Source organism: Beta vulgaris, chromosome 2, assembly GCF_026745355.1.
Source record: "Beta vulgaris subsp. vulgaris cultivar EL10 chromosome 2, EL10.2, whole genome shotgun sequence".
Classification (NCBI taxonomy): domain Eukaryota; kingdom Viridiplantae; phylum Streptophyta; class Magnoliopsida; order Caryophyllales; family Amaranthaceae; genus Beta; species Beta vulgaris.
Genome location: NC_079203.1, coordinates 49,013,847 through 49,039,932, shown reverse-complemented (window position 1 = coordinate 49,039,932; position 26,086 = coordinate 49,013,847). Strand labels below are relative to the sequence as shown.

At 32.4% G+C, this 26,086-nt stretch overlaps 1 protein-coding gene and 1 long non-coding RNA gene across 5 annotated transcripts; one reads left to right on the top strand and one right to left on the bottom strand.

The window, feature by feature from the left end:
* Nucleotides 1-1,440: 1,440 nt before the first annotated feature.
* LOC104908554 (uncharacterized) lies at nucleotides 1,441-6,434 on the bottom strand. 4 transcript variants are annotated; one of them, XR_792211.3, is made up of 6 exons: nucleotides 6,207-6,434; nucleotides 4,669-4,746; nucleotides 3,698-3,742; nucleotides 3,396-3,452; nucleotides 2,323-2,494; nucleotides 1,441-1,924 (listed from the first exon to the last, which is right to left on the bottom strand). It is a non-coding gene; the product is annotated as an uncharacterized LOC104908554 (long non-coding RNA). The 4 variants fall into 4 exon arrangements; XR_007271539.2 differs by lacking the exon at nucleotides 6,207-6,434 and adding an exon at nucleotides 4,196-4,306 and having other exon boundaries at nucleotides 4,669-5,323; XR_008968272.1 differs by lacking the exon at nucleotides 6,207-6,434 and having other exon boundaries at nucleotides 4,196-5,317.
* Nucleotides 6,435-8,297: 1,863 nt separating this feature from the next.
* Nucleotides 8,298-9,255, top strand: LOC104908564 (hypothetical protein). Its single transcript, XM_010697687.4, has one exon. It carries the CDS (start codon nucleotides 8,516-8,518, stop codon nucleotides 9,137-9,139), a length of 624 nt encoding a protein of 207 aa, XP_010695989.1. The 5' UTR covers nucleotides 8,298-8,515; the 3' UTR covers nucleotides 9,140-9,255.
* The last annotated feature ends 16,831 nt before the right edge of the window (nucleotides 9,256-26,086 follow it).

The window sequence follows — 26,086 nt, the reverse complement described above, 5'->3', positions numbered from 1 at the left end:
GCAATCAAAATCTACTACAAATAATTCAAATAAATACATTAATTATGAAAAATGTGATAGATCTTTGAAAATCGCAAACAAAACAGATCGAATTTGAACAAAAAATGAAGATCTCTTCGCAATTTCGATCGAAAATTACTAGATTCAAAAATTCAATTGAAGTTCTGATAATGATGATCAAAATGAGCTCAAAATTATCATAAAATTAGCAATCACTCATCAAATCACATAAATCTCAAACCATAAAACAGAGAAATTTAATCAAAACAGAGATAATTCTTCGTTTGAGAAGAGTACGGAGTTAGTAAAATCAAACCTAATTATTATACATGGAAACCCTAATTTTGTAGATTAGTAAAAGCAAACCTAATTTGTGGCCATTAAAGTTGAAATCAAGCAAAAAGTAGGAAATAAAGCCCTAGTAAAAAAAATCAACTAAAACATCAATGTCGAAAATATGCACATACAAATACAGTAAACATTTGACATAAAATTTGTGAATTGAAGTAAATCGGGTTCGAAAAACAAGAATTTGTGAATTGAAGTAAACATTCGAAAAACATTTAACATTACCTCCTTTGTCTTTGGCGGCATTCCAAGATAGGAGAGAGAAAATTAAGCTTCAAATTGAGGAGAGAAATTAAAGCAACAAATTAGTTGCGAATATGGAAGCTCAAGCTCGTCAAACTAAAGCGAGAGGAGATGAGAGAGAATTTCATTTGATCCGACGCCATTGTTGACGCTATTGAGTTATATTTGTGAGAAAGGATTTGAATGGAGAGGTGAGATATGGAAGTTATGAGATGAGGAGAGAGAAAATCGTCGGTGAGAGGTAGAAATGAGGGGTAAGAGAGAGAAAGGATTTGAATGGAGTAGCTAGAGGTGAGATTTGAATGGAGGTAGAAATGAGGGGTGAGAGGTAGAAATCGGCAGAGTAGAGGTCAGATTTGAATGGAGAGGTGGAAATGAGGGGTGAGAGGTAGAAATCGTCGATGACCAAGCTAAGGAGAATGAAACGTGATCTAACGGTTAATAAAACCAAGCGAAATCGGGCGGTCAAGATTGGATGTTTTCAGTTTTCAGCCTAAGAGTGGTTTTCACAAGATCCACTTCCCATATATATATATATATATATATATATTATATATATATATATATATATATATATATATTATATATATATATATATATATATATATGTATATATATGTATATATATAAATGTTTGCCTATTCCCATACTCAATCTATGCAGGGACAAATCAGAAATTATAGTTACTAGATTACTACGCTCAACCACTTTTCATATATCTTTATTAAACTAGTTGTTGGACCGCGCGCTATCGCGCACGGCCCCCCAAGGTAGCAAAAATAATTGCGGACAACTAAATGTTCATCATTAGCATAATTATTTAGGAAAAACAAAGGCATCTAAACTTGGTAGTTAAGAACATAAGCTACATAGATTGCATTAGCTCTAAAACGCCCTTGTTGCGTATATAACATGTCACTATGGTTTGCGTGTTCTTCGACTTAGATAACCATACCAATAATATCTAAATAATCACGAAAGAGGTGACTGAGTTTGCATCAAAGACCCGAAAGTAGCATCTAATCCAACTTTAAGAAACAAATCCATATATGCTAACTCTCAAATCTTACATATATTACAATTAATGATAATAAGAGACTTTATTGCTAGCTTTTCGCAATTGGCCTGTTGATCTATTGAATGATTCTGATATTCAATCCTTCAGTCATGTTCAACTCAATCTCCATAACTACACATTACGTCTCAGACTTTCAGTTACTCCTGTGCCTTTTCATACTCCGAGGTATTCATGTTGAATACATACCCAACATAGGATCAACAACCCAAGTATTATCGTTTGAAGTTCTCTTAACACCATAGGCTGTCGTAGTTTCTGTATTGAAAAGATAAAAAGAGGAAATCATATAAAGTTAGTATTTTTATCATCGTAAGATATTTTAAATAGTGAGAAATCACATGTGTTAAATTCAATCATATCAATATGAATATCTCGGCCTAACTTTGTAATAGATCCATGGGGAGGAAACTGAAAGCAAATCAGACAAAAGCTTCTGATTTTTAAAGAAAGAGATTAACCAACATGCATCTAATTCTAATTAGATAAGGGAAAAACAATGTTAAATATAATGTAAATTAAATACACTAAAAGAGAAAGTGCACATGAGTTTATTATGTATAAGGTTTACACATTTATGATATGATTCAAGAGGTGAACTAAGTCAAATATGAAAATATAAAATCAACAAACCCTAATAAATCAATTGCACATACCTCGAGCATATATATAAAAGGCATTTTATTCCACCATCATAATAACTGACTGTAGAAAGGTTGTAACTTGGAATGAAATGCCTTCTGCCATCACCTCCATCCATCAAGCAGACCTTCTGCCATCACCTTTGCCCACACAAGCATACCCATTTCCAAAGTCATTGTGTGTTACCTGTTTGTTGTATTATGATCTACAAGTAAGATAACAAGAATACCATACAATAATACTCAGTCTGTTAATTGTATATAAAAAGGCTTGATGGATGGAGGTGGTGGCAGTAAGTTTGGATAGTTAGGGAGATGTCTTGGAGGTTGGGAGCGATATGTATGGAGTAGTAGTGGCTATGGGTATTTATGTATATTGATATTAAATAAAAAGAAACTACCAGCTTATCAAGTTGTAGCTGACTTGGAAGCTTAGAAAGAAACCATGCATTATTGGGATTACTAATAGTGGAATGCCAATAGTTGGAAGTTTGGAACTATTATGATCGATTTTTTGAAAGTGTATCTATATTCCACCTAGACAATTGGGCAACAGTTTCAACAATTATGGGCGTGTTCATGTCAACTAATTCATCGCTTATTCCAGTTTTTTAGTACTCACTAAAAAGCAAGAATGCAAAATCCTCTTGTGCAGAAATTTTTACAACTCATTTCTTTTATGATGAAGGTGCTTAAACGAGACTTTTTAAAGATTAACCATGCTTCCTCTTTAATCAAACACGACATGCTTTTGGTAGCCATAAACAGTTCTAACCATGCTAACCCACAGAAGGGAGCTACCCACGTCCTAAATGAAATATACATGGTTTGAAAGAAGGTGTAAAAGAGGTCAGAACCAAGCTTAGACTACCCAGATACTTTATAGTGAGCTAAACCTAGAAAAATTAGGTTATTATGTCCATAACAGACATTACAACATTCTTAGCAACTCAAAAGAGGAACATTCTAAAAGTTGTAAAGCAGATCGATGAAAAAAAGACACTTCATATAAGCATACTCGAAATGCTAATTCCAATTCTTATACAATGATTAAACTATGACCAAAAATAAAAAATGGATACACATACCGCTCGAATGTATGGCTGCTGGAAAATCCAACAAATAATAATATAGGCCAAAAGCCACTGCATAGAGGGAACAACATACACAGGTTAGAAATCTAATAGTAACTACAGACTTGAAGAGTACAAGGAACCCATGACTCCAATATCATTCCCACTATTGGCCATCCTATTACAACAAAGAAGAAGCCAGCACCAAAAGTAATTGTTCCCTAAGCAACATTAAAAAAAAAAAGACTGAAAAGTAGTAAACACCTAAACATGCATGAAGGAAACAGGGACGAAGAGAAGGTTATGAAGAAGTATACCTATAATTTTGAGGTTTCATTAAAAATTGCAAAGAAGACATCAGCCTGATGGTCACAAAAGCATAAAGAGCAATAGAATCGTGAGTAAGAATTAGAGATAAGTTACGCTAATCACACAGAGCAACACAAGAGCCTGTAGATGAACGACAATTAGTAATGTACTTGTAGCTCTATTTTTCCTTGGAATTCCACTAATAAAAATATATGTTGGCTCACCTTCAAATTTGAATCGTACAATATGCCTAACACAATAGAGAAAGAAATAGATAAAGACATCATTATACCATTGAATGTTGTGTGAGCACAGCTATGTCACTAAGACAGACATAGATACACATATAACATCATATATGTTACAGCTCTGTTTTACCGATGTTTTTTTTTCCTTTACCATCTTTTTCTTCTTATCTCTCCATGTGTCTGAACTAACAATAACTACTACGTAAGTGTACATTTACTATGATAAAGTACAGATATTACAAATCAAGAATTGAAAACCTTCTTTAGAGATTAAAGAAGAGTTGCAGCTTGTCGTGGCTGCCTATCTCTATCTCTATCTCTATGTTTCTTCAATGTCTCCTTGGAAAACAATATTTCCACCCTCTACAACTAAAGAGGATTTACATTGTTAGTATAACAAGATAATAAGTTATATATCAACTTCTAACAATAATAGAATGAATGAGCACATTACCACGCTTCCCATGGACGGTTAACCAAATAGTGAAAGTAAGTCAAGGAAATTAACACGTCTATAAGTGAAAGAATAAAATAATCTTAACCCTACAAGCTACAATGGCAAATAATATGTTTCGGCTATACCCTAAACTCATACTAAACTTCCATATGATATAAATGCATAAGTTAGGAAGTACAGACAACGCAGACTCGATATATAGCAACTTCTCAACATAACAGTAGAATGGAAAGGGGTTACAAAAAAACAAATTGGTGCCAGCTGGAAAATTTACCTTGCAAGACTGTTGTCCTAATGGACCCAATGCCTCGTAAGGATTTGTTGTATAAGGTGTGAGTTGAAATTCTTCTTTCTGTATACAATTTAAGGTTAGTCACAATTCATTATGGTTCTAATAGAAAGTACAGGCTTTAAGACCAAAAAATGCCCTCAGCTTGCTTTATGGCGCTACCATATGAAAACTTACCAATAGCCTAACGCATTCCCTGCTCATAAAAATAATGTTAAAGCACTATATATAACTTGCATAATTGCTATATATTATGCTGAATCTGGGGAAGTTCTATTTTGATATGGTTTTTAGAGTAGCCAGTGTAATGCTGGAGAGTTTCAGTCCAAGAGGGACTGTTGCTAGTGTCCAGCGGGTAGCGTAAACGCTAGATGTAGGTTCACATATCTAGTTATTGATTGTATTTGGAACTTTACAACGTATTGAGAACTTCAATAATCAATCAACACAATTTTTATTGAGTAAACTGTAGGTTGTAGCTATGTTGTAGCTATGTTGATTGCTTATTAAATTGCGAAGTTTAATAAGCAATCAACACAATTTTTATTGAGAACTTTACAATCATCAAAATCATAGTTCCAAATACTTTTTTCTTCTTTTTTGAGATCACAAATATGAAATATCCCCATGCTTTAAATATAGCATTTCTTATGATTTATGGACATGGCTATTGCAAGTTCACATATAGTGCTTTTAAGCATCTATGATCTATGTCTCCAAGATCGCATACAATCTTCTATGATCTTAATTCCCTGTAAGCCTACCTACATAATATTGTGATTCCTGAATTTGCAAAAACAATATAGTCCATTTCCAACAGCGACAATATTGAACTTATCCAAACCAAGGATATCTTATGTTTCACATCCCAGTTACACAAAAGTAGTGTTTCTGCTACTATAAGGGGAGCCCTCAAAGAAGTTCATATAAATACATTAGTACATTTGGATAAGTGGGTGTCAGATTGTAGCTTAGTTGTTGGTGAAGTCTTGTGGGGATGGTATAACATCACGGGTAATTCCTTATAAGAGGAGTTCAAATTCACCAAAACCAGAACATGGACATCAACCAAAATACGAGATACAACACTTGAATAGTGATACAACACGAGATAGCAAACAGCAGTATAACACGAGATTTATTTTATTGAATAAGATAGCAAACTAAAACAGCAATACGACGCAAATTAATTTAATAAAATCAGAGCTTTTTACATCAATACAACACGAGATAGCAGTACAACACAAGCTGACAAACAACAGGAAAAAAACGAAAAATTAGAGCAAAAATGAAAAAGAACAGAATAAATTTGAGTAATACCTAAGCCAGTGAATTCCACGAACACTCGATGATTGAAAAAATCGAACCACTGATAATTTTAAAAAGTTGCTTAAAATCAACTGAAAATTGAAATATCCAATTGAATTGTAGAGTAAAGTTTATGAAGAACCGATGCTCAATCGTTGAGTTAGAGAGAATTGCGTTAAGAATATAATAGAATACAATATAACATTGAAACTTACAGTGAATTTGGGGCAAGTTCATAGTGATTCGAAGCTTGAAAAATTTCTAGAACAAAGAGCAGCAAAGCAGAGAACCGCATCACAAATAACCAAAAGGTTAGAGGTAGAAAGGGAAGGGAAGGGAAGGGAAGAAATAATGTAAGAGGCGGTGAACTATGTGGTATGGAAAGAGGACAGAGGTGAAAGAAGAGGGAAGAAATTAGGTTAGAGAAGATGAACGATTGAGAGGAAAAATGGGAGGAAAGAGATGACAAGAGAAGAACATGACAGCCAAGAAATTTTAGCACTTTGGAAGGGCAAGATTGTAACTCCACTGTTACTAAGCACAGTAACAGAACTTCCCACTTTTTAATGGGTAATGGATAAGCCAAGGAGGAGTTACGGTACATGTCCCCTAATGAAATGTCATTCTTGTCCTTAGCTAAATATATACTTAATTGGATATTCATATTTTGTACAATTATATCCTTTCCTAATTTAAATATGGGTCAAAATTTCAATAATAAACTAAATAAGCATTGACAAAGTAAGACATAATGAGAAAAATGGTCACTCAATAAAAAAACTAACGAATTCAATTTGACTACAAAACTTTACATCTAAATATTTATCTCAATTCTAAACACTTTATAGATTACAATAGTTTGTATAACAAAAACTATATTTCACAATTCTATAATTATATTTTGATGAAATTTATTAAGAGTAGGCCCGAACAATCGAAGCACGTATCGCGTGCATAAAAGACTAGTTTAATTTACTAAAACATCAAGGTCAAAGTTAGAATACTTTGATTGTGTTTGGTGACTTATATATATGCAAGAAAATCTAGTCCTATGAGATATGTTAAATTCGTCTCAATTAATTTCAAATATATATATATATATATATATATATATTGCATAATATTGTATTAATAAATATTTATGGTTAAATATGTGCATAAGATATTACAAAAATGCAAAAAGGTAATAAGAATACAAATAAAGTAATACCTCTATTTTTTAAAAGCAGATTGATTTTCATTTTTTTTCAATGCATAACTTTGTCCATTTATATAATAATTTTTTTTAACTATTTTAATAAGAAAACAATGTAAAAACGTTTATATTTTGCGAATATATATCGAGACGAATCTAATAAGACCCGACATGACTAATTCATTACATATAAATTACAAACAACGGTCAAAGTAGAGTTTTTATATAACGGCATAGTATGAAATGTGTAGATTAAAAGGGAACCAGAAGAAGGGCCTGTTCTCTTCGGCATAAAACAACTGAACTGAACTGAACTAAACTGAACTGAATTGAATTGAACTGAAATGAATAGTGATATGTGAGAGTAAAAGTATTGTCAAGAGCTGAACTGAACTGAACTGAACTGAACTGATCTAAACTGAACTGAATTGAACTGAATTGAACTGAACTGAACTGAAAATAAGCTGGGGAGAACATCCTGAAATGATATTTAGGGCATGTTCTCTTCTACATAAAACAACCGAATTGAACTGAACTGATTGCAATCGAACTGAACTTATTGCAACTGAACAGAACTGAACTAAATTGAACTGAACTGAAATGAATTAAATTATAACTAAGAAATGATAGTTGGAGCTGAACTGAACTGAACTGAACTGAATTGATTGCATGTGATCGATAACTGATTGCTAGTGAACTGAACTGAAATGAATTGAACTGAAAATAAGATGGGGAGAACAAACTCTTAAAAAAAGAAGTGAAAATTTTCCGGTTTATTGAAAATAATTATATATAGGACTATTCATCCCGACAGAAAGACTTTCCTAAATGATAACTAAGTTCCTGCTAATAGTAGGACTATTTGCTACGTAAAATAACTCTTAATACTGAGTTAGACAAAAATCACTTGTACATAGCATTGAGCCCTTAAACTATAACTTTAACATTTCTTACATGCTAAGGATTCTTCTTTTTCCTAATATAGTATTGCATACCTTTTGAAAGGAACATCACCAAGTTTTTTCTGTTTCTACTTTTACCTATACTTTACCACCACCTTTAACAAAATGCACATGGCCTGTGAATTGCACATACGTATTATACATGCATTGGAATGAACCAGCTACTAAAGTGACCTAAAGAAAGTACATAAAGTAACAACATCATATTGCATACACTATCTTCATATACTACTACAATTAACTTTGATTATTCTTTCCATGCATCTATATAAACTAGGTCTATTTGCACATCAAATTTTCATTCTTTCAACCAAAACACAATACAATTCTTTCTTGTACCATTATTCATACTTACTGTTGTACCAAAATGAAGAATAAAGCTTCAATTTTCATGAAGAATATCATATCTGTTATAAGTTCATTAGTGAAAGGAAAAATCACAGGTGTGAAGGGTAAAGCAGATTCTATGAGAATCCGTCTTCTAGTTTTTTCTCTAATGAAGAGCAAAAAATTTTCACTTGCTACTCTTACTAACAAAATCCAAGCATTGTTAGATAAAAAAACTGTCGAAGAAGATGATGATGTTAGTAGTAGTAATGGTGAAAACAAAGCAATTGTTCTATATGATGCAAATTTAGCTAGTGAATCTCATCTAAATTACGCATCTAGTACTGTTAATTGTGATAATTATGATCTTGAGAGATCACAAAAAATGGAGTTCTTGGAGTATTATGGTCATCAAGATAGTTATTTCGACGATGATAAGTATCCAGATCTTACACATTCATTGTTTGATGATGAAGAAGATAATGGGGGATCAATCATTGATATGGTGAAAAATTCGAAAGAAAATGAAGGAAGAGATTTTAAGTTGGAAGATGAGATAGATCATGTTGCTGATCTATTTATTAAGAGGTTTCGTAGACAAATGTTGTTACAAAAATTGGATTCTTTTAAGAGAATTCAAGAGCTTTTAGGGAGAGGTGCATAAGAATTATGGTAGTTAATTAGTTGAATGGAATTAAGGTTATTATTAAGAGTTTAATAATTCATGCATGATTAAGAGTGTTGTTCAAGTTATTATTATGAGGGTAATAATTTTATGTATTTTCAACGTTTTTTTTGTTCGTATAATGTAATTTTATGGAAGGGGTTTGGGATAGAGTTAATTATACATATTAGTTTGTGATTAATTACTCTAATCTCATAGGATTGATGAGCAGTACAGTTCTCAGTGAGGCCCTTGTAAGAGCAACAACTTAAGAGTTTAATGTTGTCAACAACTGATAAACTTGATAGGTGGACTGGTGGAATAACCCACCAATCTACTATATGTTAGTCATTCTCTCTCTAATTTTTCAATGTGGGATAATTGTTCCTAATTTACATGTGTGTTTTACTCTTAACAACAACAAAATCATGTTGATACACTTGGATAACTATATAAGTACTAAAATGAAAGCCATTAACTCTGCTTTTCGGCCAAATCACTATAGTTCCCTCTTATAGGTCATTTTTGGTAATTGGCTTTTTCAATAGCTTTTGGCTTTTTAATTTGGTTAAAACAGCCACAAATGTTTGGTTATTGGCTTTTTGGTTGGCTGAAAAGCTGGCTTTTAAGCCAAAATGACAAAAACTGCCTGGAACAACTTTTTGGATTGGTTTTTGGCTTATTGACCCACAAACTCTCTATTAAACCGCCAACAACCATAATTATTTTTGTCAAACACTTTTGCAAACAGTTGGCTTAAACAGCCAACTTAGAAAGCCAATACATACAGCCAATGTTTTCAGCCAGTCAAACAAGCCAACTAAACCAGCCAAAAGCCAATAAAAAGTTTGGATGGCACATGCCCACCAGAAAAAATAAACATATGTTTGCTTTTCTTTTTTTTTTTAGTTAAATTGTTCTAACCAATTCTTCATAATGAGAAATTTGCTGTAATTGTTCAAGGAAAACTATTAAATTGTTACACTTGCATAAATAAATGTATTTTTTTAAATTTCTTTTTGCCTCTTTTAATTTCCTTTTACCAGCCTTTCTTGGTGTCTGTTACAATAGTTAATTTAAAAGGAATCTTTAATTCCATTAAGAGTCCATTAGACGGAAACATTTTCTATGAAAAATATTTTCTAGACAAAAGTAAATGGAAATTAAGTTTTCTTTATTTTATTCGATGGAAAACGATTAAGTTAAAAAAAGGAAAATGAAGATGTTGAGAATTATTAGAGAGTGGAGGAAAATGACTTTTCTTCCAATTTCGAAAGAAAAATATTTATAAAGGGATGAAAAACTCTTTTCTACTTTAATATTCTTGTTTAAATTCCTTATCCAATCAAAACAAACGGAGCCTATATGGACAAAAAAGTAATTGGGCCACAGCCCGACAAAATCAGTACTCGAGATTATCAGGCAAAGTCTCAAACAGTAGAGCTAATTATGGGTCTGAATTTTTATGATATAAATTTTACAATAATAAAGAAAGCCCAGTTAGGCTAAATCTTTGGCCATGAAGATTTCAGGCTTCAGCCCAAGCTTGAGGTAATTGCGTCAGAATTCAGATAGAACGAGCTGAACATAATGAACAAAATAAAATTTGGGCCGATCTTCTCCAATCTGGCCCAATCACACAAAATAAATATTTTGACAGGGTATAACTTTAGAGGAACTAATAAAGAAAAAAAGGTAAGTGGAAGGTGGTAAACTGGTAACTGGTAGCTCAGTGGAGTACAAGTTCAAATTTCAGAGTATTGTTCAAGGATGGAATCTTCATCATAATAATATATCGGGACATTTACTTCTGAACTATTTAGCCTTATACTCAACCTTTAAGTTGGTATTCGTTACACGCTAGTAGTCTAGTAAGGGTTGGTGTTCGAACCAATTATTATTTATCTTAATAAAGAAAAAAAAAAGGTTGGGAGTTTGTTTGTCAACAGAAATACAGAATGTTGCCGCGCAAAAGGGCATAGCTTACGTGGGAAACAAGTATTGGCTCGCAAAATGTTGGAAAGAAGTCTTCAATTTCCAATACTATGGCCCACACTAACGCAACGCGTACGTGGGCTGCAAGCTTCTTCCAGCTGGCTTTTTTAACTCCTTTTTTTTCTTTATACCCAAAAAGTCAAGGCCTCTCCTCTGAAGGTGTCTCCCCTTGACTTCATTCCATACACTTACGCTCTTCTCATCCCACCTTTTATGCGTTGTATACCCTCTTCTTCCCATTATTGTAAAGTGTGGATTATGCACTACGGTATACAATACTCATTATACATCTTAAAAAATATAATTCTTTCATTTTGTTTTAAATGCAACAAAAAAGTTTTTTTTATGAGATATAAAATATTTTTTTATTGCATTTAAAACGAAATGGAGGAAGTATCATTTATAGGTCAATTTGAAAAGAACATATTGTAAATGAATATCTAGTCTAAACTAAAAGAACATACCTTTAACTCAAAAGTTTTTAAAAGGAATCTCGCTGACAATCATATTTGAAAATATGAAAAAAGTTGCAAGATTTAAGGAAACAAATAAAAACATTTTTCTCATAATTATGGACTCTTAGCATGTTAAAACTATATCGTTTAGGAGATGGTTCCTATTTGTGGCGGTTATTCTTCAAACAATTTTTCGCAATAATAACTAAAAACTAGTTGTTGGACTCATAGGATTATTTCAATTATTTTATAAAACTATATAAATGTTTGGACAAACAATTAGTATTAAAATTAGAAGGTGTAGCTTGATGTTAGATAATGAGGTGTACATTACGGAATCAAGAGTTTGGGATGACTTAGGGGGTGTTTGGTTCACTAATTTTAGGTATGAGATATGAGTTTGGAATGAACAAAACCCATACCTAGTGTTTGTTTAACTTATTTTTAAATTTTAAACCCATACCTCAAACCCATAAGGTATGGGGTTTAAAAACCCATGGGGGAGGTGGGTATGGCTCATACCTTACCTCTAGGTATCAAATAAAAGAAGATTTTTCATTCCTAAATAAAACCAAACACAAGGTATTAAGTATCAAGTTCCAAACCGATACCACCTTAATTTCATTCCTGATTCCAAACCCATACCATTATATGAACCAAACACCCCCTTAAAGACGTGTTGAGATGAATGGAAGTGACACATGACGCTACCCCATTTTTTTTCCCTAATTGTATTAGCAAAAGAGGTGGAATAATTCAATTTTTTTGGTGAAAGGAATAATTCAATATTTTTTGGTGAAAGGAATAATTCAAATTATTCATTAAAAATCAAGGATATATAAAACATATCTACTTAAAGGTTAACGTGGATAAATATAAACTACTCAATTACCACATCTAATAAAAATTCATTAAACTTGAAAACTCAAAAAGCAAACGAGAACTTTATTGGAGGATGGACAATAAATCAATAATGGAGCTGAGAATTGAGATTGATACGTCTATTCTAAGTAGACTACTCACCAGAAATAGACGATTAAAAAATAATTAACTCTATCTATCTATTAAGTTGTACTCAACTAATTATTAATGTTTATCTCTTTAAAATAGATTACTCAATGGTTATACAATTTTTTTTTGCCAATGGGGTCATGGAAGAATAACTATATCTAGGAATATCTCTGTATGGATTATGGAATTATTGTTTAGTCCCTCCTTGAGTCCTTGTAGTCAAAGATCATATAAGAATGACCTTTTCTTAATTAAACAATAATTGACCCATGTATTATGAATAATGAACTTATGGTTCTTTCAAAAAAAAAAAAAAAAAAAAAAAATAATGAACTTATGACATATGAGGTCCAGTCCAGCGGTAATCCCACTTTATGAATTATGATCCAACTTATCAGTTATCACACTACAAAAGGAGTCTTACCTTAACCCGTCATTCCTTCAATCACATACTCCATATAATAAAGACTACTCTCTTAGCCCTTAGGGCTAGGACTATTATTTTAGGTCCCACTCCCTAATTAGTTTGTACTCCTATATCCGCCATCCTGTACCGCAGCCATTGGAAACATCTAAGAAAAGCATAATCTACACTTGTGGTATCTAAGCTCACAAACAAAGATCACGCAAATCTTATGATTAAATAAAGATAATCTGTTATGAAAATCTAGGGCCCGTTCGTTATCGGTTTTTTATTTTCAGTTTTCAGTTTTTTTGAAAACTAAAAACCAAAAACAGGAAACCAGAAAAGGTGGTTTTCACTTTTTAGTTGTCAGTTTTCAAAATCATCATGTTCCCAATAAGTTTGACTAAGAATGACGCTTGCCGCCACTGCATGAAGGTGTTGCAACCTCGGATGCGTTAAACGTGGCTCGATCAAGAAGGCCCACCCCAACCTAAATATTAGGGCAATTTAGTCAATTACACAAGTAATTGGGTTAGGCGTGTAATTAATGTGCCGCACTACAAGCCAATTGAGTTCTTTTTTTCATTTGCTTGCCTTAGATGTCTCGGTTAATCCCCCATGCTCCGGTAGTTGATCAAAATGAATTGCAATATTTGTTACGTACGTCGAGACGTAAATGTATGTTTATATCTAAGGGTGTAAATGAGATGAGAAAACTCGCAAGCTACTCGAGACCAAATTGGTCAAAACTCGGTCAAAGCTTGATGTGTCGTATTTGTATATAGTTTTAGGTGCAGTTAGGTTGCATTTTAGGAACATTTAGGTGCATTGTAGGCGAAATATTACTCCTTTTGTTTTTTTTTGGTATTATATAATGAATTCAGCTATTGAGAACATAATTGGGATATCATTGGTAAGCTTGAGTATTTAGAAGCAATTGAAAGAAAGCTACGTCGATAAGGATCATCATGAATATCTTTGAGTGTAAAATGGAGCTAAAATGAAGTTGGAATTTGAAGAAAGAATTGTGAAAATTGAGTAATGTCTAATCTTTTTTCCATTACTTAATTTTGACTCGATTATAACGATTGATTAATTCCAGCGGCATTAGAAAGTAGGCTTGAAGAGATTTCAAACGATATGTTACACGGTCCAAGGCGAGTTATATTATAGGAGATATGGGTTTTACAAGATCCCACTATTTTGTTGTGGCCTGATATGCGTATGCAGATTTAATTTGTTATATTCGCCTATTTAATGATTTAATTGAAATTCCTTATCTTGTAACTTGCTTTCCTAGTTATATTAGGTTACCTAGTATTATATATATTAGGAATCACTCATTGTTAAGAATCTCACACTCTCTCTCCTTCTCATATATGTTAGACGTAATACTTAGTTTTCTTTGGAGAGTTTCTTTTTGTTCTTCAAGCATTAATTCAAGCTTTCATATTTTCATTATCAATTCAAGTATTCTCTTTTATTTTATAATTTTGATTATTAGTTATGCTTTCTTCTATATTTTATTTTGTTTATTTGATTATTATATGTGAGTAGTTTTCCAATATAGGGTTAAGCAAACCCTAGCATGATTAATATGTGATTTATTCCTTTTTTTAAATTCTCAAATCAGTTGTTTATTTGTTCTTCCTTAATTGATTGTGCAATTTCCAATACTAGATTGGGGATGGATAATTAGTATTGCTATCATTCCATTATCTTGATCACAACGGGAGTTGGTTTTTGACGGATTTGATTATTTCAATTAATTATGGACATAAAGTTCTCCACGGGAGTAGGTAGAATGAATTGTTAGGGAGTTAGAGTACTGCGTTTAATGTCTTTAATTTTCATGATTCTAAAAGAATAGGCTTGAGTGCATGTTAAGGAAGCCATAGATAATTGGGAGAGGTTTATGGTATTTTATGGGGCGTACTTTTCCTTGTGAATATTTAATTGATTAGTTTGGGGTAGGAATTATCAATCTATTAATTCATGCTACTGGGGGATACTTGACTCTAGAATATTTTATTTATATATTGATTAACATAGTTTATTTGACCATTATTGATATCATATCCTTTACTTTTACCATTATTTAAAAATTAATCATAGATAACTTTCTCTCTGTAGGATCGACCTTTACTTACCCTACTACATAGTTAGGAGGTTAGTTAGGTTATTTATTCTTGTTAGGTGTGGGACATGCCTATCAAAGCTCGACTCAAGATGTGGGCTAGTCGAGTTAAACAACCCGAAACTCAACTAAAAAACTCGTGAGTTACTCGAGATCTCGAGATCTATTCGATCGAAACTCGACCCAGACAAAGCTCAGACAAAACTCAACTCGAGTTAGCTCGACACAACTCAACCTCGATTTGATATGCTAACGAGTCGAGTAGAGCTAGCTAGCTCAAACTCGAACTTGACTCGCACCATTTACACCCCTATTCATATATATCTAATTATCAGTTATCACCATCATGCATTCATTAGAATCCAATGTGACTCGATTATACTTATTTCATAACGAGACTCGATTATACTTATTTCATAATGTCTCCAAAGACTAACCAATTTAACACCCACATATATAATTTCCAAAACATCCCTCTATTTAAGTAAGTGTCATGACATTCCACATAAAGCCTTTTTTTTATACAAACCATGTAGACATACACGACTACTGTATGAATAAATTTTGGTATGTTGTCTCCCTTACAAGTCTTTGACAAGGACAACATTTATTATAAGTACCCAACAAGCGGAGTGGCTCGTATGTAAAAAGATGTGGGAACACTATAGCATGTGACTAATTGGAAGAAGTTCAACTAACTAAATTCTAGCTACCAAATCCCAATTCCCATACACCCTTGTTCTTCAAGTCACCTTAGTATATACTAGTCAAACATGCATTTTTTTAATTCTCATTCTTCCCCTTTAATCTTTATTACCTCCTCATTTTTCTCCTTATGACTTTATCATACTTGACATTGTCAACTTTCATAAACCCCACTCTTTTTTCCCCCCACATCACACCACCTTCCTTCATATAAAACCACTCTTATGTCTCATTCTTCCACCTCTTCTCTATTGTCATCTTCACACCATATCTCACAAATCTTGCTCTTGAGTCTTGATCTCCATAACCAAACTCAGAAAAATCCATCGATTTCGAAAAAAATAATGGCAAGGTTGTTCAAGATTAAGCTCATCATCAAATGGTTCATACTAGTTATACTAACTCTATTGATCATGTCAAGCACTTCTAATGGTAGACACTTACCTACAAAACACCGCGAAATTCCGAAAGAAACCACATTTCAAGCTTCAGGAAAGGTAGCACCCAAGAATGATGGGCATGGATCGTTGTTCTTTGATATGCTTCCTAAAGGACCCACGCCGCCTTCTGCGCCTAGCAAAGGGACTAATGATATCAAAAGCTAGCTCGACAAGCTAGCATTATCGGTGTTTTCTTGGAGTATTGACGGTGTTTTTGTTCAAACTGTCATGTAAATACGCGATGGGATACTGTAAGAAAATTGGTTTATTCTTTGTCTTTACAAATTTTTATGTTCATGATTTTGATCGGTGAAAATATTCATTCACCTTTATATAGGTAGGACTATAGTATCAATATACAGACGGTAAGATGATATAGTAGTAGATTAAGAGTTTGGAAAGTTATAGATTGCGTTGTTTTAGGTAGTCATATTGTAATATCATATGAAATTTGCTATGCAAATTAAAGCGTAATATACTGGTTTTTTTTCCCACTTGAATTTATTGTTTTTGGTAACATATGCATAGCTTCGAAATGTAATTTACAGAGATTCTCAAGAATATACGAGACCCTAAGCTCTTGCAAACTACTAATCTTTGATTATATACAGTTAATTTGCACTGCTTAGAAGATATTCTTTTAGTAATAATTGATAATTAAAGTTTCTTGGCCTTATTAATGATGTAATCCTTACATTGTATGGGTTTATTATCCTAATTCCTACCCTTAGCTAGGGTTTTTGGGAGTAGGACCGAATTTCGATTCTCTTCTCCCCTCCTCTCTCTCAAATCTCTTTCAGAGTCTAGCCTGTAAATATATATTACGAGCTTATATTATCTCATGAAAGAAAATTTGATATCCAATTAAGCAAAAGAATTAAGGGTCCGTTTGGTTGGAAATATTTTAGGCTTGGAAACGGATTGAGGTAACACACTCCCTTATTTTATGTTTGGATGGGTTATCCATTTTTTCACTCCCTTACTAGCCCAATTTTGATTCCCCCATCTTGAAACCCTCCTCACACCATAGGAAACAAAAAGTAAGGGAGTCATTAGGCCAATGATTCCATTCCTACATCAAAACAAACAAGTGTCTAAAGTAACACATTCCATTTCCATTCCATCCTTTCATCCCATTCCATTCCCTTTCCATTCCTTATTTTGAACCAAACGACCCCTAAGAAAATTGATAAGTTTAAAGTGGAAACTGACCTTCCTTTTGGTCTTCCCCGAGAACTGAGAAGTCCCTTTTTTTCTCGATCAGCCTATTTTTAAAGAACTCGCTAAAAAAATTCGAAGCTTTCAAAAGGGGTGCTTTCAAGTTTGAAAAAGGGCCCAAATTTTTTTTTTTGAAATTTTCAAAACTTAGAAAATAAAAGAAAAAAAGTGGGCTTAATAAAATCTTTGTAGGTTTTTTTAAAAAATTGTCAACTGTAAATCTAATCTAGTATTTGAATTGAGAAACATTATGTAACATTTAAGTATTAATAATACTCTACGTGTGTTTTTGTCATAAATCTCTAAATTAATACCATTTTAGAAAATATTCCTTAATGATTATTATTATTGTTAGTCATTAGAACTGACTTATTATCAAAATCGAAAATAATAATGTTTATTCACAATCAAAGTATATATATACATGCATGACAAATTCTTGATTGTTTGTTTGTTTGGCTGGCTGGCTATACCTTCACGAGAAAGGCTTGGTAACCAACGGTTTGAGTCCAAAAAAGACTCAAACACCCAAAATAAAACACAATGGTACCATTATAACCTGACATTGGTATCAAATTGTTATCAGGACTGGTACCAAGGTATCAATATTTTCGGAGAATGGTACCATTATAACCTAGCATTGGTACCAAGCAAATGTCAGCCACACGCGCGTGAAATCTTCCAACGCATAAAATGACCAAATTACCCCCGTTTGAGTCCCTTAAAAGACTCAAACAGTTGGTTGCCAAGACAAGCTCATACCTTCACACATCTGGTTTTACAAAAGCTTCATCTATTCTTTGACTATATTCCCTTTCCGTTGGAGTATAGTGCTTTATTTTGACAAACAAATAAAACACTAATCATCATAGACCTAATGCACACACCCAAAAGAAAGTAAAGTAGTTGGTGGTACTAAGATATACGACTAAGTTGTTCATGTATAATTAGTCTAGATTAAATGATTTTGATGGCATTTTCGAGTTGCACGGCCTATATTAGTGTATATGATATGACTAGAAGTTGATGCAATTATTCGACTATACCTAATAATATAAGTATTATTCATTCCCTTTACATCAATAAATGGCAAAAGATTATGATGGAAAGAAACAAGTCACAAAAGATAGAAAACATGATGAATTGATACTTCTCCTAACTAAATGAAGACATATTGCACGAGGGATGAAGCTATCGTTTTGCAAAAAGTAGTATTTCCAGTCTTCCACAAAATTTGAGGTGGGTCTATGTTGGATTTTGATGTGGAATGTACCAATCTACCGTGTCCCAAGGAACTCATCAAAATCTTCGATACTACAAGTTGTGTGCCACTTTTTAATCTACTAGCTAGCTAGTTATCATACATTCATGTATATTAAATTCTTAATTAAATGGTAATGAATCATAGTACTTACTCTCTTTTTTACATCGATTTAGCGTACAAAGCAAACTAAACGAAATTAAATCTATCCTTTCGACATCTAGCTGCTATAGCATGCGCTTGATGCACTTGGTCCCTACTTATCTTCATGATACGACACCAAGTAAACTCAGCTGCATCTCCGCGAATTGCATTCAGAGTGTGGCCTATCGATCGAAATGTCCGTATTTCTCGAGGAATTCAAAATCGAACCAGTAACACAGAAAAATTGTGATAATTAGGATATTCGAAAAGGATGTTGTTCGAGCCCATCTAATCAATATAGAAGTGTATTATTTCTATGACTAATTAGTATCTAAAATATGTTTTGAAAGATAGTTCGCGAGATTGCAAACATTTTGTCACCTAGAATATATATACTCTACTTAAGCAAATTGTGATACCTAATGTGCACCTACGCTTAAGCTAAAAATAATGTTAGAGTTTGGTTATTAATAAGCTATTAGGATTTTGCTATATATATATATATATATATATATATATATATATATATATATATATATATATATATATATATTAATTCAACAACTATGATTTAATTAGGATGTACAAGCACGTTAGTTGTCTGAAAATAATTTAAACAAATTATTAAAATTAGCTTTTTAGGCGTAAATCTCTATTTCAATCATCTATCAATCAAACACCATCATTAAAAGATTCGGTCTAGTCAAATCTCTGTTTTAATTCTCTCCTAACCAAAGACTTTCATTAAGATTTGGACTAGTTAACTCTCTCTATTTCTCTCAAACCATTTTGCTACCCTAAAACTCTCTCTCTTAACCAAACATCTCCATGTAGTCACATATCACATTAATTTGAAACTTCAACACATAAGGATTTACAGTTTACATAGGTACTTGACCGAAGTCTCCAAAGTTGGCCGTTCAATCTTCTTACATTGTCACCCTACTTTATTTCCAACTTATCCAAGCTGTTTATTTAACAGTACTGCCTTGTGTCCTTCTTGTTAACATGTTATATGTTGCCAAATCAGTGAATCACTAAATGCTCCTACAAAATTAAAGGCTTTGAGCTAAATATGAGCTGGTTACGTTGTATTGCGAAAAAGTCATTTGGGGCTCTGATATACACAGGGCCGTTCCTGATAATTTTTGGGCCCTAGGCGGACCTAAAAATAAAGGCCCCTATATGAGTCGATCCTAATATTTTATAAGTCATATAATTAAAACCTTCGTACCTAAAACTATAATCTATATTTTGTTAATGATACCAATAAAAATAAGCACATAATATTATTAAAAATTGCACAAAAAATAGCACAAATTTCACTAAATATTCAAAAAGTGAATCAATTTTTATTTAACTGGTCATAGTTAATTTCTTTTTTTGGGCCCCACACGATCGTGGGCCCTGGGCGGTGGCACTCCTTGCCTACCCTCAAAACCGGCCCTGGATATACATTTGCCGTATTATGGGGTATATATGTGAGATAGGGCCTATATATGAGTCTGTGAGAAATGATATGATGGACAGATAGATATATTATATATAGCATCTTTTGAAAGTTATGTAGTTTAGTACTGTCTTTGTCATCAAAACTAAGAGGGAACGGGTAATGCAGCAAAGTAGTAACAATGTGATCATACTCAGAATCACGATCCAAACCAAAAAGAGTATACTAAACTAAATCTTGATTCGACAAAGGACACTAAATGGCAGCAAGAGAATTAGCAATAACCTTGATTTCACGTAAATAACCATCCATAGACTGAGAATCAGTCTTTTTAATATGAGACAAACGTCCCTTTAACTCCATAGAACGAGTCATACTTGCATGCATAAATCGAGATTGTAATCTATTCCAAATATCAACAGACGTGTGCAAATCATGAACATTAACAAAAACATCGCGGGATAAAGTAACAAAAGTCCAGGATTTTACCTGCTGATCAATACGCAGATGTTCATAAAAGTGCACATTAGAAACAAAAAATACCAGATTCATCAATTACAGTAGCAGGAGGAATAATACCAGTACCATCAACAAGACCAATTAATTGATGAGAAAGCAGAAGGCAAGTAATTTGAGTTTTCCAGAGAATATAGTCCTCAAGAGAAGATAGAGTAATGGTTACCAAATTTGTGAGATTAGGGGCAGACAACTGAGGAAGGGCGAACGTCGGTGTCGGAATTGAGGAACCGGCGTTTGCCGGAGAGGTGGCATTGTACTACAGAGCTGGATGCGAAAATCTAGGCGGAAATCGAGGAGAAGCCCTCGGTGGGGGGCTAGGCGCCGTCAAGTGTGTAGGGGAGGCGAAGGAAAACGCCGAGACTGTGGGCGTGGGGCTGGAGTAGCCAGCGATGGTGGCCCCGGGTGGCGCAGTGGTTAGAAAAAGAGGCGAACGCCTAAGAAATGTCGAGGAGGACGAGGCAGCGGAAGAGGGGGTGGTGGCGGCTGAGGCGGCATCCATGGCGGTGGGCGGTGGGCGGCAAGCCAGAGGAAAAAATTAATTTAATTTTAACCTTGTTGTGATACCATGTACAAATGTGGAGAATAATTGTGTTAACCTGATTAGGTTAACCCTGACATTTAATATATATAGTGTTTATAATACAGGCCTATGACTAGTAAAAATCCATATTATCCTTTTACATACAATATTACTCTAATATATAGTGCTTCTTTCTTTTTAAAGTGTTTCAAGATACTTCCTCCCTTCTGTTTTAAATGAAACTTTACGCTTCTTTAATCATTAATATCTTTAGTTGTGTTTACATAAAAAAAATATAAATAAGTTATAATTTGATAGCATGTATCGAGACGAATCTAACAAGATTACACTTGATTATGTTTTTCTTTATATAATTGCAATAAAGAGTCAAAATTGATCAATAAATTATGTTATTTCACCCAATGTTTCATTTAAAAACAGAACGAAGGAAGTATAATGTTTTGAAGATTATGTAGTTATAAAAAATAATAGTTAAGAAAAAATGGTAAAAAGTAAAATGATGATAAAAGATGTTTGATACGGCTGTTTGGTATAAGACCAACTATATTTGTGAACGAACTTACACATCATCTTCTGAATACAGTTAAAGTTCGAAATCTTTTACCATAAACTTCTAAGGGTGCGTTCTGTTCAACTTAAAAAATTAAGTTTCAGGTCCAATAAGTTCAGATAAGTTCAGATAAGTTGCAATAAGGTCTAATAAGTGCAATAAGTTCCAATAAGTTCTAATCAGGTGCAATAAGTTCCAATCAGGTGCAATAAGTTCTAATCAGGTGCAATAAGTTCCAATCAGTTCCAATCAGGTCTAATAAGGTCCAATAAGTTCCAAATAGTCAATGTTTAATAAACATTTGTATTATTGTCCACTATTTTGTTATTCATAATTTCATATCACTATTAGCGGATTATATTATTATTTATTTGTATTATGTCTATTATTTTATTATTTATTTGTATTATGTCTATTATTTTATTATTCATATTACTATTAGCTGATTATGTTATTATTAGAATTTTTTATTAAAGTATCACAATGTATAGTATTATACTTGTATTATTGTCTATTATTTGATTATTCATATTGCTATTGAATAATATTATAGTCATGGTCAAATAATTAAGGTTAACAATAATAATAATTATTATTATTATAATTACAAATATTTGAGAGGTGTTGAAGCTACTGTGTTGAGAAGAAAGGAGAAGAAAGGAGAAGTAATGAGAAGAAATCTGAGAGGTGTTGAAGCTACTGTGACTTTGAACATTTTTTTCTTTTCTTCTAGTAACATTCAAATAAATGAAAGGTGAAGAAAGCTGAAGAAATGAATGAAGGAGTTGTTGTTAGCAATAAATGTTCAGCTTATTTTCATTGATTAGGAAAAGGAGAATCAGGCCCATAATCAAGCCCTTTACAATGAAAGTTCACTGCCTTTTGCTCAGCTTAGATTAGTAACTACTAGTATTTTATAAAATTAATTTTTTGATTTTCTACTAGTGTTTTATAAAATTAAAACAACACTATTAGTATATTAGTGATGAAAGTTATGTATAGGCAAATATATAAATAGTAATTTTTTTGTTAAATTAATTATCATAAGAGATAATTAATAATCATTATTTTTTAAAGGACGAATTATAATAATTATTATTCCATAAAAAATTTTGAGGGATAGTATTTACGTTAGTGGTAATATTTATGTTATTCATGGTCAATGTTTTTGTCTAATAAGGTCAAATAAGTTTCAATCAGGTTCAATAAGGTCTAATAAGTTTCAATCAGGTCCAATAAGGTCTAATAAGTTTCAATCAGGGTCAATAAGTTCCAATATGGTCCAATAAGGTCAATCAGGTCCAATAAGTTCCAATCAGGTTCAATCAGGTCCAATAAGTTGAATCAGGTCCAATCAGGTCCAATCAGGTTTAATAAGTTCCAATAAGTTCAGTTCAAGTTCAATAAGTTCAGTTCAGATAAGTTCCAATAAGTTCAGGTCCAATAAGTTGAATAGAACGCACCCTAAGTGTAAGGAAAAAAACTAGTAAGGGGGAATTTTGAAGAAGAGGCTGCACTTGGACAATGCGGATGATGATTATGCAATTGCACTACGTTTTATTGATAATTCTTGATGAATTATATATGGTCCATCCTTAGAAAAGATGATACAAATATAGTGGAATTGAAGAATTGAGGGTGTTTTCCAAATGACTGAAGTCAATGTCGTTACAATTTACAAAGTCTTGGTATTTTTGCATTTGTATAGAACTTTGAACTAAACATACTAGTTTTTATATGCATGTGATGCGTGCGAAAATACATAGAAATTTTTTTTAGGAATGTAGAAAATTAAATTAATTGTTAATTATATTTAATAGATTAGGGATATCTGAATTGTTGATGGTTTTCTTTTTGTAATGTCTTTTTTTATTTTTAAATTAATTAGGTAGTTTCCTTTTTATTTTTAAATTAAAGTAAGCAGTTGGAATAGAGATATAATGAGGGTAAAATGGGGTTTCTAATATTTTGGTGTCCTACCCCTCTTCCCATATAGAATAGAGATATACCCTTTTGAATTAGAACTAGGGTATATGTGTGGACCATGTAGAATACCTCTTAAATGAATTAAAAAGGCTATTGAATTCATATGCATATAAACTCATTAGACTGCGACAACCACTAGCTTCATTAGTACTCCCTCCGTCTCATATTATAGTTCTCATATTTCATTTTGGGTATCTCAAAATGTTGTTCCTATTTTCCTTACTTCCATTTTTTAACATTTCTTTTTACTCTCTCTCTCCACCTTTTCACATGAGTTTTTGACATCCTCATTTAATGTTATTGGTTGGGTATAAAAATAACATTTTTTTACTTTCTTTCTCCTCTTTTCACATGCACAACCATTTAATGTTCTAATTCTTTTTCATTTTTTTATTACAATAATTCCAAAAAAATACAACTCCTCCCAATGCAAATACATAATAATCATTGTTTTCTTAATTTTCGTGCCCAAAGTGAAACGGGAACTATAAAATGAAACGGATGAAGTAAAACTCAATGAAGTGATATAAAATTTAGGATTGATATTGATGTACATCTAACATAATTCAGACAACCCAAAAAATATACTCCATCCGTCCTATAATACAGTGCTTGTTTCTTTTTTACACGATCTCCAAAACGTAACTTTGACCTTTAATATCTTCAATTCCGTATTAATAATAAATATAAACTAAAAAGTTGATATTATGAAACAACACATTGAGACGAATCTAACAAGATCCCATATGAATATGTTTTTTTATATATACAAATGAGAATATTCGGTCAAAGATTTTAAAGTTTGACCCACCAAAAATGAAGTAGGCACTATATTATGAGAAGGAGGGAGTATATCACAAGATTGACACATCTTTTTTTAAAATAAATATAACACGCCATGAAAGACAAATTAGAATAGTAATCCAAAAGCAAAGATAGAGTAACCACAAGTGAAAAACAAATAACTTTTTATTGAAGAAAACTAAGGTTTTGTTTGGCGACATATTTAAATCACCTTAAATGAGTATGTGCTAAAAGTTCAAGTCGACTAAAATAAATAGTCGTGTTTGTGATAAGAGTTTAAATAAACTTTAAACTCAAAAATTGACTAAAATTGAGTTGGTATTAAATATAGCATCTCAATCTAAGGTGTTGAAATTTTCAACTACCTTATCAGTTCTACTCCTTTCAATTACCTTATCAACTCTATTTCATCTTATGTTTTCAAACATAGTCTAAATAGATGTTGACTTAATGTCTCGGACCAAAACATGCAAGTCATTAGCCACCCACAAAAGTAGGCAAGAACACAGCAAATTAGCCCAATGTATATGACCAAGCCTCCTCATGGAGGAATACATAAAAAGTTTCAAGTGGACTTGAATTTTTTAAGTGGGCATAAGCAAGTGTTTTGATCAATCTTTAGTAAACATGACAAACTTGTCAACATTAGATTTAGTTCACATTAATTTAGTTCTAGTCATATAAGTGAGTGATCATTAATGAGTCAATTTTATTCAACTTTGATCAATTTTTATTAGATAGATGGAATTCAAATCTATTTAAAACTTGTACGTTTCATAATCTCGAGTATTTAATTTGGATAAATTTAAATAATTATAATTTTTTTTATGCATATAAGCCACGAAGGTAGCACCTCAATTTTAACCACTAGGCCAAAACATCCTTGATTATTTTTTTCTAATTAATCACCTACTTAACTCTAAAAATAAGTATAAGGGTTTGTTTTCCCCAACTTATTTTCCGTTCAGTTCAACTTTGGACAATAATACTTTTACTCTCACATATCAGATATCACTATTCATTTCAGTTTAGTTCAATTCAATTTAATTGTTTTATGCCGAAGAGAACATACCCTAAATATATACTCCATGTCTCCATATCTTATTAAACATTAATTGACCACTTGACCAATAACCTAATCCCTCCCACTAATAATGGTCGGTAGCTACCAAATATAGCACTTTATGGGTGAGATCTAAAAGTTCCATAGGAGAATAATAGGATCAAAATTCAAGAGATCTAGAGTAGTACAAGGAGTAAATTTCGATGATTAGTTCAAAGAGAAGGTGTCACCTTCAATTAAGGCATTACCCTATAATTTGGGC

Coding starts and splice junctions, on each gene's coding strand:
- LOC104908564 (XM_010697687.4), top strand. CDS start 8,516: ATGAAGAATAAAGCTTCAATTTTCATGAAGAATATCATATCTGTTATA.